Source organism: Myotis brandtii, unplaced genomic scaffold (genome assembly GCF_000412655.1).
Source record: "Myotis brandtii unplaced genomic scaffold, ASM41265v1 scaffold68, whole genome shotgun sequence".
In the NCBI taxonomy this organism is placed as follows: Eukaryota; Metazoa; Chordata; class Mammalia; order Chiroptera; family Vespertilionidae; genus Myotis; species Myotis brandtii.
Window position 1 is genome coordinate 2901612 of NW_005370657.1, and position 15614 is coordinate 2917225.

The 15614-nt window shown below is 34.2% G+C and overlaps 1 protein-coding gene across 4 annotated transcripts in view; it reads right to left on the reverse strand.

Moving 5' to 3' along the window:
- The window catches only part of PBX3 (pre-B-cell leukemia homeobox 3), a 188919-nt gene that overhangs the window by 125559 nt on the left and 47746 nt on the right, over positions 1-15614 (reverse strand). The window contains exon 1 of one of the 4 annotated variants that reach the window (XM_014529368.1): positions 1650-1709. The exons of 2 other annotated variants lie outside the window; for them this stretch is intronic. In XM_014529368.1, the coding sequence (XP_014384854.1) occupies positions 1650-1694 (45 nt within the window). In that variant the 5' untranslated portion in view covers positions 1695-1709. Of the gene's footprint in view, positions 1-809; positions 864-1649; positions 1710-15614 lie in introns of those variants that run through there. One more of the 4 variants, XM_014529369.1, reaches the window with a different exon arrangement.

Sequence of the window (15614 nt, forward strand, 5' to 3'; positions counted from 1 at the left end):
TCTAAAATGATACATAAAGTAAATTACCTAGCTAGTAAAAAAAAATCTAAGAAATATACAAACCAATCTTTTCTCCACTAAAAGTTAGAAATTTTTTCTTGCCTCTAAACAAATAAAATCAGTTTGATGCTCATAATACATATGCTTTACATAATATTTAAAAAATCCCTTTTGTAAATAAAAAATTATTCTGAAGTCTACAGAGCCGAGGCAACTGATAAATTTTTCCTTTCACTTTTAATCAGGCTTCCTGTTGTAAGAGCTCAGCAGACAGTGACGCGAGACACTGCCTCCCAACTTCGGTTCACCTTTGCAGTTCCACAAGGGACACCATGTCAAGATTGTTCAGCTTTTTTGATGAGTGCTGCGTGGGTAACTAATGTGTAAATGCAGATACGTATAGAAAGCAGTTTTGACAGTGATGTATTGCAACTGGTTCCAGATGTCGGTAAGGGATGCTTGGCCAGGCATCTGGGACTCCACTGCCACGGAGCAGTGCCAGGACCAAGCCAATCTCAAGACTAAGGCACTTTACTAGTAATTCTTCAATTAGAATCTTCTTAAAACAATTAACTTTGCTTCTCTTCTTTCAGGAAAACACTAAATATTCCTAGTTTGTTTTTTGTTTTTTAAATTTAAGGAAAGGGAGGTTAAAATGTTGTGCATCCTCACAGCATGACTACAAGGAAAACTTCAAACTGCTGAGATATTCAAAATTAAAAACAGCCCTGGCCAGTTTTCCTCAGTGGTTAGAAAGTCAGCCCTCGGATTGAAGGGTTGTGGGTTCAATTCCCATCAATGGCACATACCTCAATTGTAGGTTTGATCCTGGCCTGGTGGGGCCTCATGCAGGACAGCCAATCAATGTGTCTCTCTCAAGTCGATGTTTCTCTCACTCTATCTGTCTCTGTCTGTCTCTCTCTGTTTCTCTCTCTCCTCTTCCTCCCTCCTTTCAACTCTCTCAGAAAGTTAATGGAGAAAATACCCTCGGGTGAGGACTGAAAAAATAAATAAATAAACAAAATGAAGCACATATTAATGTCATATAATCAGAGTTTTAAATTGCACCCAAACTTGAATGTATACAGAAGTTTTAGCAACCCATGACTAACAGAGTAAATGTCGAGAGTACTCATCTAATGATATTAGAATTCCTAAGAAAAGAATATCAACATTAACATGGTACATATATCACAATAATTGTAAGTCAAATCATCAAGTTTATCTCTCCTTTTGCTGTCTATAAACTTGACAAGTGTATTTAGCTAAAGAAAATGTACTGCAGTTGCACTGACCTTAAGATAAATGATAAATTTTGTAATAATGTATTTCCAGAATAAAATCCTAGAAAAAAAGGACTGACAAGCAGCATGTGAATAAATGAAATTTCTGGTCCACTGGCTAATGAAGTGCAATATGATGTATACAAAAATTCCAAACTAGAAATACATTATTGTAATGATGCAATGAATAGCCTTTAACCTTTAAAACTGATAAAGTTACACTTTCTACATGAAAAATGTTATAGCACTGCTCCAACATAAGCATTTGGTCTAATGGGAATTTTTTCAAACAACCTGTCTGTCTCCCTCTTCTTTCAATACCAAACTTCCAGCTCCAATCAAAAAACCTCTCAGGGGATCACCTACAGCTATATTCTCTCCATGTGGTTTTGCTATAAGGCATTTTCTCATTGATCAAGGAAACAGTAGAAAGCATGTGTTCTGTTTATCCTAGAACAAAGAAGGTGACTCATGTTACTGATTTTTAGTATCAAATCAAAGGTTTCAAAATACTTTTAATAGAAATAAGGGCAAATAAATCTGTCAGAGTGATGTTTAGAACTCTATATTTCTTTTGATTTCCTAATAAATTGAATAAATTGAACATTCTAAATACATTACAAAACTTTTAATCTGAGAGAGAACCTTGTGGTTAATAATTTCCTGTTATAAATAAATTATTTAACTATAGCCCAAAATTGCTATATTTGGCCTGATATAACTTGATATGCTAATTGAAAGGTCAAGAGTAGTTTTAATAACTGACCAATCTTATTTTTCTATATGGGTCATCAAATTTATTTCTAACCTTGCATTTAAATGATCAGCCAGTAAAATTTTATTACAGGATTAGAATATATTAAAGCAGCAATTTTCAACATTTTTCATCTCATGGCACACATAAACTAATTACTACAATTCTGCAGCACACCAAAAAATGTTATATTTTTTGCTGATCTGACAAAAATATAAGTATAATTTTGATCGATTTACTACTACTACTACTACTACTACTACTACTACTACTACTACTACTACTACTACTACTACTACTACTACTACTAATAATAATAATAACAATGGCAATTACCTACACTTTTGCTCCAAAGTGACTTTTTAAAAAATCAGATGCCTATACTTGCATATAAGGATTTCTGGTACCAGGAATTAACCAATCAGATGTAACTCTATTATATAACCCATATATTTATGGTTTAAAGATAGGGCATTCACACCAGATGGCTACTGTTGTGTTGGCTGTTGTCATTTTTTTATTTGACAATCTAAGGAAAAAGAGGTCGGCCCCTGACTAAATAGTCGGATATGTTTTAAAAATTCTTACAGCACACCAGTTGAAATCGCTGCATTAAAGATAGCAAAAGAGCTGTAACGTATTTATCACCATTTCCCCTTTTATAGGGTTGTTATGATAAATCTTTATTATGTCATGACTATTGACACAACCTTAATTTTTGTCTTATCCTAAATATGATAGTTTTGATTCCTAATAAATTATGTTCAACAAATAAAAAATATAGTTGGAGCATTTCTACATAAACCGTTAATTACTCAGAAATATGGAAAATTTGTGTAGGCAGTACAATTATATATATCACATCTGGCAGGTCAAAACAAAATGAATACCCAGTGAAAATATGGAAGCAAGTATATTAAATGACTTTTGTGTTAATCTTATCAGTTTACTCAAAATAAATCCTCTACATAACAAACTAATATAAAATAGAAACTACAATATCCAGCAAAAGTCCAAACTTTAAACTACTGATATCTATACCCAATACATAAAGACACACTAGACTAATATCCTAAATGAATTTAATGTCTTATTCTGAAAAAATAAGTGTATAATTCCAGAACAAAGCTATGTATCACACAGTCTTATTCTGGTGTCAATGTAAATTGGTATAACCACTTGGAAAGCAATTAGCAGCATTGAGTAAAGATGAATATATACATATTCTATAATTCAACATTTCTACTTCTATTTATAGTTTTTAGAGAAATTCCTGGATATGAACAAGAATATGTATACAAGAACACTTATAATAGCAAAACTTTGGAAACAATTTAAGCATCCATCAATCATGAAATGGAGGAGTTAAAATGAATGAAATCAATCCACAGGTGTCAAACTGAATACACTTGAAGAACAATCGTGAGGGAAAAGAGGAAACTACAAAACAATATGTATGTATACATACTATATTTATTTTTATACTAATACTAAAGATACTATTAGTATATAATATTTATAAACCTTACACATGCAGGAAGATTTTTACAAATTCAAATTAACATATGTACTAACTACAAGATAAGCACTACTTTTGTATAAGTAAGAAAGTTAGGGAGCTGAACGGATGGGGAATCTTCAACCATATAAATGGGTTGCTTTTTTAAATAAATATCTAAAGCAGGTATAGCAAAATATTAACATTTATTAAATTTAACAGGAGGGAATATGAATAGTTGTATCCTTAAAATATATCAAAATTAAAAATTAATATGTAGCCGAAACCGGTTTGGCTCAGTGGATAGAGCGTCGGCCTGCGGACTGAAGGGTCCCAGGTTCGATTCCGGTCAAGGGCATGTACGTGGGTTGCGGGCACATCCTTTTACAAATTCAAATTAACATATGTACTAACTACAAGATAAGCACTACTTTTGTATAAGTAAGAAAGTTAGGGAGCTGAACGGATGGGGAATCTTCAACCATATAAATGGGTTGCTTTTTTAAATAAATATCTAAAGCAGGTATAGCAAAATATTAACATTTATTAAATTTAACAGGAGGGAATATGAATAGTTGTATCCTTAAAAAAATTAAAAAAAAAAAATTAATATGTAAAAATTCCATATATCCTATATGACTCTTTACTTCAGAATTTCTAGCAATACCTCACTCAAATACATTCATTTATACACTGCATAATTTTGTTAGGTTAAAAATTAGGCCCATAATTGAAGACAGAGAAATCTATTCTTCCCAATAAGGTCTTCACACAATCAGCTGAACTTTCTAAATACTTCTTACTGATATTACAATTATTATGTTTTTGTAGCATTCATAATCATAGATATATTTTCAAAAGAAAGATTCCCCTAATCACCATTGACCCTACACTAATCGGTGAATTTTCCAGACAAGCGAGAGTCATCAAGCACTTAAAATATCTGATTTTCAATTCTGTCTGAAACCTCACATAAAAGCATTTTGAGGAAAGAGGAAGGTTATTTCTATATCATTTGTGATAATCAAGATATAAAAACAGTAAACAAAGTATTTGATTTTCAAGTAAGAAATAATTTTTTTCCAAATAAAGAATTCTTTTACATATGAAAAATCTGAGCCATAAAAAGTAGATAAAAACCATTCCCAAAAAGAATTTAATAAGATTGTGTGTATAAAGGAATTTATTAGGCTAGAATCTCTATGTACTATATAGTCAATTATAGCAGTTTTCTCCCATAATGAAATGTTCTAACTTTTGGCAGTAGTTAAATATTAATGTTATTGCCTTTCTCATTCAAAGATACTATGCTAGAATTGAACTTGTTGAAAACTACCACCCACAGTAATATTTAGAAGTGTCTCCCAATGCAAAATTAAATAGATGTATAGGAAATTCTAGCAAAGCCCCCAAATTAGATTCTAAAATAAGGGCCACTACTGTATTAAACTTGGTGATATCACAATCATAAATTAATACTCTAAATGCCAAAATGAGAGGAAGAAAGATGAAGAAAAATAGATACTTGTTAGCAGTATAGCCTATCAGAATTAAACAGTGATGTTTACTTGTAAAATAAGAATACTTCCTACAATCAGTGGTTTTCAAAGTATGGCCCTGGGGCCTGTAATGCACGCTCAAGTGTGTGGCAAGGTCAAAACTATATTCATAATATTACTAAGATGTTGTTGCCCTTTATATTTGCATTTGCTCATGAGTATACAATGAAGTTTACAAGGAGCTACATGGAATATATCACAACAGACTGAATGCAGAACAGAATAAAAAATCCAGCTGCTGAAGTCAAACAATGAAGAGACTTGCAAAAAATGCAAAACAATTCTACTCTTCTTATTAATTTTTTCTTTGGGAAACTATAAGTTGTTTTTTTTATTTTAAAAAATGTTATTTATGCCTAAATGCAGTAGTTTATTATTGTTATTTTTAAATAAACTAATAAATTTTTATAATTTCTAATGATAAATATTGATAGATATAATCCACATTAGGAAAAGATCTCTAGGGTTCTTAATGATCCCAAGAGGCATGGAAAGGGGTCCTGAAAACATGAAGTTTGAGAGCCAATGACCTACATCTTAGAGTTGTATGAAGATTAATTGAACTAGTCAAGCATTTTTATAAGGCATGGCAAATAGTAAGTTCCCAATAATTAGTACCTATGACTGTTACAACAGCTGGGCTACAGAAAGCAATGTTGAGATCAGAGGTTCTTATAAATTTGTCTCCCATTCTCTAGTAAACGAGTATTAAAAAAATCATTAGTCAGATTTAATTCATCATTATAGATTCTAATTTAAATTATGTCACAATAGGTCTCTATATTATCTTTGTAGGCCTTGTGAATTACCTTACAAACTAGGAAGGTCCGATTCACTAGTCTTAAAATATACCTTAGTCACTACCATAGAGTTCTCTTTTCCTTTCACCACTAGGAAAACAGCAAAAAGAAGCCTAACTGTCCCATGACAAGCACAACAAATAAATTAGGGTATTCATTCTCATGGAATTAAAGGCATACATTCCTTGGAAATACAAGATCAACACAAGAAGATGGAACAACAGCACTGGAGGGCACTTGAGCAAGCTTCCAGTCAAGATCCCTGACAACAGGCATATCTAGCACATATCCAAGAGACCAATCCATACAGAGACTCACAAACTGAGCAGTTATTTTTCACACTAGTAGTGGAGTAGCTCTTCCACAAAGCCAACTAAAATCTTTCCTGCTTCATTTTAAACTCACTTCCTTATGTTAATAAATGTAAATTATAAAGAAAAAATAATAGTAATAGTATACAGAAACATAGATCTTATAAAAATCTTCAACCTTTTAGTTTTCCTTTCTCTAGTTAAAATATCTCCCAAATCCCTTAACTTTCCCCAACTGGATCTATTGTGCATTCTGTTAACCACTGTTTTCTACTTTCTAAAACTTCAAAATAAAAACATATAGGATTCTTTTGGAATGTATGCACCCCTATGTTCACAGCAGCACAATTTACAATAGCTAAAATCTGGAAACAACCCAAGTTCCCATCAGTAGGTGAGTGGCTAAAAAAAGCTGTGACACATTTATACCATAGAATACTATGCAACAGTAAAAAACAATCTCTTACCCTTTGAGACAGCATGGAGGGACCTGGAGAGTATTATGCTAAGTGAAATAAGTCAGTCAGAGAAAGACAAGTATCACATGATCTCACTCGTACGTGGAATCTAAGTAACAAAATAAATTGATGAACAAAATAGATCCAGAGACATAGAAGCATGGAGGGCCCATAGACACAGACAATGGGGTGGTGAGGGCGTGGGGTGGGGGGCAGGGGTGGGCTGGAGGTGGTCAATGGCAGGAAAAGGGGGACATATGAAATACTTCCAACAATAAGGAATTAATTTTTAAAAAAACCATAGGATTCGTTTGAAATTTTCATTTAAAAAAGAAAATAAGGCAGACTGATCCAAAGTAGGTACCACAGAAATTTCATCAAGACACTAATAAACAATTTATATTTAGCCTTCTAAAACTTTCTTAGAAACTACATGACATACCAAGTTACCCCCAAACCTAACTAACATAAAAAACATTATTTGAAACTATCACCAAAAAAAAAAAATCTCTCCTCTTAAAAAGGGTCATATTAACATATATGTTTAGTTCAGTCTTTTTATAACTATCTTTGCAACTTAAAATTAGCATTAAGATGAAAGCAATGAACAGCTTAATACATAGATACATAAAATCCATTTTCTGAGTAGCATGTACAGTGAATAAAAGTAAATACATAGTCATAATAATTTTTTATAATGCACAGATTTACCACAATGAGTGGGGTAAATTTTAAAATGTTAATAATCAGCAGCAATAGTAGGCATTTGCAGAGGGAACAAGGGAATGTTCATTCCCCACCACTGCCCTTTCCCACAACTCTATTTTGAGTTTCAAACATCACAGTAGCTTCACAAAATATGGCTGTACTACTTTCACATATAAGAAACATACTTACTGCCGAAACCGGTTTGGCTCAGTGGATAGAGCGTCGGCTTGCGGACTGAGGGGTCCCAGGTTCGATTCCGGTCAAGGGCATGTACCTGGATTGCGGGCACATCCCCAATAGGAGATGTGCAGGAGGCAGCTGATCGATGTTTCTCTCTCATCGATGTTTCTAACTCTCTATCTCTCTCCCTTCCTCTCTGTAAAAAATCAATAAAATATATTTAAAAAAAAAAAAAGAAACATACTTACAAAAATGGCAAACATAGGCAGTGAGATTTAATGAATGATAATAGTTACTGACCAATAAAAATTTACATTATTTTCTTTAGCTAATTAGCACACACACACAAAAAAACACACCCACACACCCACAATTTTTAAAACACCACAAGTGGCCCAGCCATGGTGGCTCAGTGGTTGAGCATCGACCTATGAACCAGGAAGTCACGGTTCAATTCCCAGCTGGGGGCATATGCCTGGGTGGTGGACTCGATCCCCAGTAGGGGGCATGCAGGAGGCAGCCCATCAATGATTCTCTCTCATCATTGATGTTTCTCTCTTTCCCTCTCCCTTTCTCTCTAAAATCAATAAAAATATATTTAAGAAAAAATAAAGAAACTACAAGTGTATACTCAAATTATACAACTGCTGAGATGATCTATAAAATCCCCAAATTCAGCTATTCATTAGTATGTGTTTCATAAGTATGCAGTATAGAATTAAGATTGAGGATGTCACAATGTATTGTATGAAGTTTTAAATAATAATCCAATACAATCAGCTACAACACTAAAAGGATACCCTGTATGACTGTATGGAAAAACATTAATCAAGTATATGCATTTATTAGATTATGCAGTCTTTCTTCTACTATGGTCAAATTACAATCCAAGTTAAACTCAAACATGGTTTCCTTTTAATGCCTCTTCTAAACTACTGAAAATTTTATTTATAAAAGATAGGTTGCCTGTTAGATATGAATATAAAACATGCTCAGGGAAAAACTTAGTTTCAACATGAAAAAATACTTTCAAGTTTCTAAAGAGGTGCTATCCATAACCTTCCGTAAAAGTATTAGTATTTACAATGAAAAACCACATCAAGGTAAGAAATGGTTTTAAACTCTGGAGAACAAAATTTAAAATGTATCTCCTTTAAAAATAATTTTCAATGATCAGTAAAGAATCTTCCCCGATCTTCTGTACAACAGGCCCAGAGGAAAAATACTGTCAAGGCTACTTATAACAACACTTCTTACCTCACCACTAATCAGGCAATAGAACAAAGTCCATTTTTTTAAAGTTACACAGTATATGTGCTGAGGTTAAAAATATTTACACAAAATTTTCCTAACAAAGGAACAATAAATTAGGTTCATCAACATGTTAGCTCCCTGTCATGGTTTACAATCCACCTTTAAATATTAAATTTTAATTTTACTTATTTAGAAAAAATTACATAATTCTTCATAGCACAGTTTAAAAATAACTCCACTATTAATGCAGGTCCTTTATTTAATCACAGGCTAATTTACTCCTGACAGAAAGTAAATTCCACTATTTTCTGTGAGGCTTTATGAAATTGCCATCATTTTTAATTAATTCTTAATTAAAATATATTACACCACAGCTTCTACCCATCTCTCTTGATATTCTAACATAATCAATTCAAGACCATTTACATATCATTAATTAAAAGCCTTCCTCTCTCATCCTTAAAATCATAATGAGGCTCTATTTCTCATTAGCAGCCTTTAAGGAATAAAATAACAATAGAGTCAAGAATGAATGGTAATTTGTAAAAAATAATATTTTATACCTTTAAAAATTATATAGTGGACAGTGCAATTTTCAAAACTTCTCAGCTTTGGGAAATTCTTAAATTCTTTCTCTATGTTTTTCAGTAACATTGAGCAACAATTGGCTATAACTTGAAACTAATCTTCAAATGGGATTTAAAAAGTAAAGTAGAAATAGTAGCATCATTGAAACCAGAGAAAAACCAATATATTTCTATATCTGGACAATGACAAGTCTCACCATGAATGCTACAAACAAGTTAATTACTATAAAAGAGAGAAAAGAAGACAATTAACATTACCTTCCTTGTCTTCATTTCAATTTTTTGTCTTAAATTTTCAGAAATGATTTAATCTAAATCCTCCTTTGCTTTTAAAAAGACTCCTTTTTTTTTCAACTAAAAGTCCATTATTATTATCTCTTAAATCTTAAGATGCAATTAGAAAAATATAATTGAAATTTCTATCTCAATGCCTTTCTTACTAGCTTACCACTGTCAGAATGAACAATCTGTGGTTACATGAAGAACTGAAACAGAGAAGCTAGTAGTAAATGCAATAATTAAACTCCAGAGCTATGATATGTTTTACACATTCATAAATGAGCTGTGATATATGCTAGTACTATAAAAAGTTATCATTTATTGGTAATGAAAGGTAAAAATTAACCATCTATTCAATGATTTTACCTCTCCTGGAGGCTTCAAAGCCAAATACAGCTTGAGATAAAATGTATAGTAACTCGTGACTTTTAACCCACTGTTTTCAATATTTTGGTGTAAGTTATAAAATTAATATCTCAACTATGATTATTTTTATGATTAGTATAAAATAAAATTTCATTGCTTTTCTTTTGCTTTGAGCAACTTCAGTAGTGTTGCCTTTTACAATACTACCAAAGAAAAGATTGACTTAAACCTTAATTTGTTACATTTTTCTGAACTACTTATTTGCAGTTATATTTCAAAGCCAAATTATGAACACAAAAAGGAACCAAATAGTATCAAAAGGTGACCCAAAAAATAATGCCACATAATAGAGGTAAAATCAGACTTATGTCTTGGAAATTTTATGCAGACTTATTGTCACCACCATTAACTATATCTAGGTGCTTCATATCAGGCAAATCAGATTTATATCACTGTCTTCTGTCAAATGCAGGTGCTCTACCACAACTTGTCAAGACAGCCTGTCTGAATCTTCACACGTCAGACAGAATCACAGCACTTGGTGTTTTGGTCTGCTGACAGCAATTTATTTTGATGCGTTGTCACAATATGGAATTCTTCAATGCTCTGCACCATGGTGCCAGTAAGTCCCACTATACTTTTTCTACTGCCAGATGCTACAGGTTTAGTAAGAGGAGGGAGCAAGTTTTGTCTTACTTTTAAAACCCCTTTATTAAAAATCCTGCAAGTCAAAATTCAGAATAGTCCATCCTAAGACTAAACAATAGCTTGGGCTACACATCCACTGTAATCAACCGCTTTCTCGGCTCTTTCACAGGGCTACTTGTAATCCCACAGTAAAAACTTCAATTCAGTAGAGTGCTAACATTTATTACGTACCTATATGTAAAGCTGGGCACCAGGGGACATAGGAGAATGAGATGATGAATGGGAATAGATTTCGTTTGGATTTTTAAAATACATTTTCCAGAAATTTGCACAAATCCAACATTACTCCTCCAAGGGTGTAAAACACAACTTATCCAGGAAATTTAAAAAGACAACTAATTAAATGTGGTAGAAGAAAGGATAATATTCACACAAAAAACTCAGAGAAGTGCTAAACTTTGTAATCTTTTCCTATTTTGTATATTAACTTTTCAGATTAAAAGCTTCTATCAAAAATCAATTTTAAAATAGTACAGTTACTATATATATATATATACCCTTTTCTTATAAGCTGGGAAGATATCAATAGTATTTGCATGTTTCCTATTTCCATACAGTCCAATTACTCTAGAGTTAAATTTCAAATCTACAATAATAAAAGAGTAATATGCTAATTAGACCAGACGTCCTTCTGGACCATCTTCTAGACCAGCCGTGGGCAAACTACGGCCCGCGGGCCGGATCCCACCCGTTTGAAATGAATAAAACTAAAAAAAAAAAAGACCGTACCCTTTTATGTAATGATGTTTACTTTGAATTTATATTAGTTCACACTAACACTCCATCCATGCTTTTGTTCCGGCCCTCCGGTCCAGTTTAAGAACCCATTGTGGCCCTCGAATCAAAAAGTTTGCCCACCCCTGTTAGACGAAGCCGGGGCTGCAAGGGAAGCCCGGGTCCCGGGGGCCAGAGGGAAGCTGTTGCCGGCAGCCAGGGGAAGGAAGATCTACTCTTGCACGAGTTTCGTGCATTGGGCCTCTAGTTAAAAAATAAAGATCAAAACAATCTCTTGAAATATTTAAAAGTTAAAAAATTTGCTTTCGATTTGGAATTACATATTGGAAAATTCAAGATTTAAAAAAAGTTCTTGTCAAATTGATATTTTAAAGAAGTAAGTAATATATGCAATGGACTCAAACTGAACAAAGACTCCCAAATTTAAAATGATTCCATTAAATTATATTCTACTAGAGACCCAGTGCACAGATTCATGCACCGGTTGGGTCCCTTGGGGTGGCCTGTGGGGATTGGGCTGAAAACCGGCATCCAACATCCCCCGAGGGATGTAGTAGTGTGTGAAGCGGCAGGCAGCCAGGGAAAAGCCACTCCCGCTCATCCTGGCCCCGCTCATCCCGGTCAGCTGAGCATTTGCCCCCATCTTCCACTGCCGCCCCTCGCATCACCTGGTCTGCCACACCCAGCAATGGAGAAGTGGGTCCCTGGGCTGGAGCTACCGCAGCCTCGCTAGGGGTGCAGACTGGAGCTCGGAGAAGTGGGTGAATGCCCGAAGGGAGCCCTGGGCATACTGGAGAGTCACAGTAGCTGCGCAGAGAGGCCGCCCACTTTGTGCACCGTCCTGCAAGTCCTGGAGTGACTCTGGTCTGATAAGAGGAGGCGAGCGCTAGGGACAGAGTTCGTGGTCTCTTTTTCCCTCCCTCCATCCCTCACTGCCAGCTGCCCAGGCAGGACATGGCCTGAGGGGTTGATGGGGGTTGGGGGTAGTAGAATTTGGGCCAATGGCCCAGTCTCCCAATGCGAACTGCAGCTCAGCCCCACCTGCTTGTGATCTTTCATAGACTGAATCGCCTGTTTCTCTTTTTTTCTGTCCATTTTGACTGCCCCCTGGTGGTCAGTGTGCGTCATAGTGACCAGTTGACAGGTCGACTGGTTGATCAGTCACAGGCTTTTATATATATAGATGAGTTCTTAAATTAGATAAATCTAATAGGGCTGCCTTTTGGCACAATTCTAGAAGGCACCATTCATATAGTACTTTATAAATGGTGCAACCTGGAGCTGTATAATTCAACAAACCTGAATCTAAAAATAGCTTCAATGAAGTAACTGCGTGCATGCCTGTGTATGTGTGTATTCCTTCCAGAAAAGGGGAAGTATATCTATGACACAAACCCTAGTCTATTCTATAAGGTTACATCATCACATAAATAACAAGTATATTCTAGTCAACCTCCAAGATCTCTAGAAAAATGAAGCTTTGAATAGATTTGGAGTGTGACACACAAATACTCTTGATAAAGATCTGTTGCAGGTTGATTTTTACCTAGTAAATTAGTATGACAAGTAAAAAATAAATGTGTATGATTCAATATGTGCTATATCCAGAATGCATGTCTAATTACTTTAAAGAATCTAATCACACTAATACAACTAAACTACCTATATTTAGCCTTTATAGACTGGCACTAATCATACCAGCCAACACAGAACAATTTTTCACTCTAGTTTCATGACTGATTTTGGAAAGAATGGGAAGTGAAAAATGTTGATTAAAAAAAGTTTGACTCTCATTTAACAGGTAAAGAGCAACTATACATGCACAGATATATTAACCTGCAGAAGATAAAACCATAATAAGAACCCTAGTTCTCTTCCCAAAATTAGTCAGAAAAGTCCAATCATCTGTAATCTAAAAATCACAACATTCAAAGAAAACAGAGAATAAGAGCTGGTAACGACAACTGGGAAGCTGGGATTCTATTTCAAAGAAGATATGGTACAAAGACCATGGGGAGGATGGGGGCGGGGGAGACAGAGAATGGGATAGATGGGAGAATGACTAAAAACTTGAGGACACTGATAAATCAAAAACAGTATAATAAAAATATGAGTTGGAAGATTGGGCTACAATCCTTATATGAATTCTGCAATATAGGCAAGTGACCTCCAGTAAATCCTTATTTAGCCTCTCTAATCCTCAGTTTCCTAATTTGTAAAACAAAAATAATACATGTCCCATCTACATGAAAGATTGTTGTGAGGATTAAATAGATTATGTAAAAGCATGCTGAAAAGTATAAATGCACCATAAAAATATTCAAGAACAATTTAAGATAACTGAAAAGCAAGTATCACTTTTGATTTTCTGGTCCAAGATAGAAGCAGACTGAACATAAGTATTTACTCTACCCACTTCCCTTCCAAATTCCCATTGATAGGACAGTAAAGGGTATAAATGCTTTGAAAGGGGGGTGGGGTCTAGTTTCATTTTTTTTGCTTGTATCTGTCCAATTTTCCCAACACCATTTATTGAAGAGACTGTCTTGACTCCATGTATGTTTTTGCCTCCTCTGTCAAATGTTAATTGAGCATAGTGGTTTGGGTCGATTTCTGGGTTCTCTATTCTATTCCATTGGTCTATATGTCTGTTCTTGTGTCAGTACCAGGCAGTTTGGAGAACAGTGGCTTTGTAATACAGCTTGATATCTGGTATTGAGATCCCTCCTACTTTGTTCTTCTTTCTCAGGACTGCTGCAGCTATTCTGGGTTTTTTTTTATTCCAGATGAATCTTTGGGGAGTTCGTTCTAGGTCTGTGAAATATGCCGTTGGTATTTTAATGGGGAGTGCATTGAATCTATAGATTGCTTTGGGTAGTATCAACATCATTTTAATGATGTTGATTCTAACAATCCATGAACAGGGTATGTTTTTCCATCTGTTTATGTCTTACTCTATCTCTTTTTTCAGCGTCCTGTAGTTTTCTGAGTACAGTTCTTTTACCTCCTTAAATTTATTCCTAGGTATCTTAATTTTTTTGGTGCGATGGTAAGTGTGATTGTTTTTTTAATCTCTCTTTCTGTAAGTTCACTATTGGTGTATAAAAATGCCATAGATTTCTTGGCGTTAATTTTGTATCCTGCTACATTGCCGAATTCATTTATTAAGTCTAATAATTTTTTGATGGAGTTTTTAGGGTTTTCTACATACAGTATCATGTCATCTGTGAATAATGAGAGTTTTACGTCTTCTTTTCCAATTTGGATACCTTTTATTTCTTCTTCTTGTCTAATTGCTATGGCTAGCACTTCCAGTACTATGTCGAACAGGAGTGGTGAAAGTGGGCATCCCTGTGAGTATGATATTGGCTGTAGGTTTGTCATATAAGGCTTTTATTATGTTGAGGTATGATCCCTCTATTCCCACTTTGCTGAGAGTTTTTATCAGAAAGGGCGTTGGAATTTTTAGCACTGAATTACTGAAAATGCCAACTAGATTCTCAGATTGACCAACCAGTTCTTTCCAAATCTGGGTGAGTGTTTGGGGATAGGTTGAGTTTTGTTCTTCCTTTACACTGAATTTTCAACTCACCAATTGAGATTTACAAGAGGGAATTTGTTTTTAAAATAAATACTTTTTCTAAATGAAATTTTTTTGTAGTTACTGTATATGTACCAAGAAATCTATAACTTAGGGATTTATTTTTTATTTTTTTATTTTTTTGGAATTATTTGTTAATTTTTCTACAAACTTTACCAAAGTTTGCAGCTCATACCTCAACAGGACAGGGATATTTTAAATCACATAACTGCAGACAAACTGAAACAATATTGTTTGAAAGGTTTTTTCCTCTCTTTATTAGGTTGTTAATGTATTAGGAAGAAATGACAGAATCCTGTGTAGGCATTTTCTATAAAGTTCGATATTCTTTGTCCAGATTTTAGATTATCAGAATAAATGTCTTTTACAGATGCAAAAAATAAATAAATAAAAATGAACCCCCCGTGCACTGCTGGTGGGAGTGCAGACTGGTGCAGCCACTGTGGAGAACAGTATGGAGTTTCCTCAAAAACTAAAAATGGAACTCCCATTTGACCCAGTGATCCCACTTCTAGGAATATATCCCAAAAAAC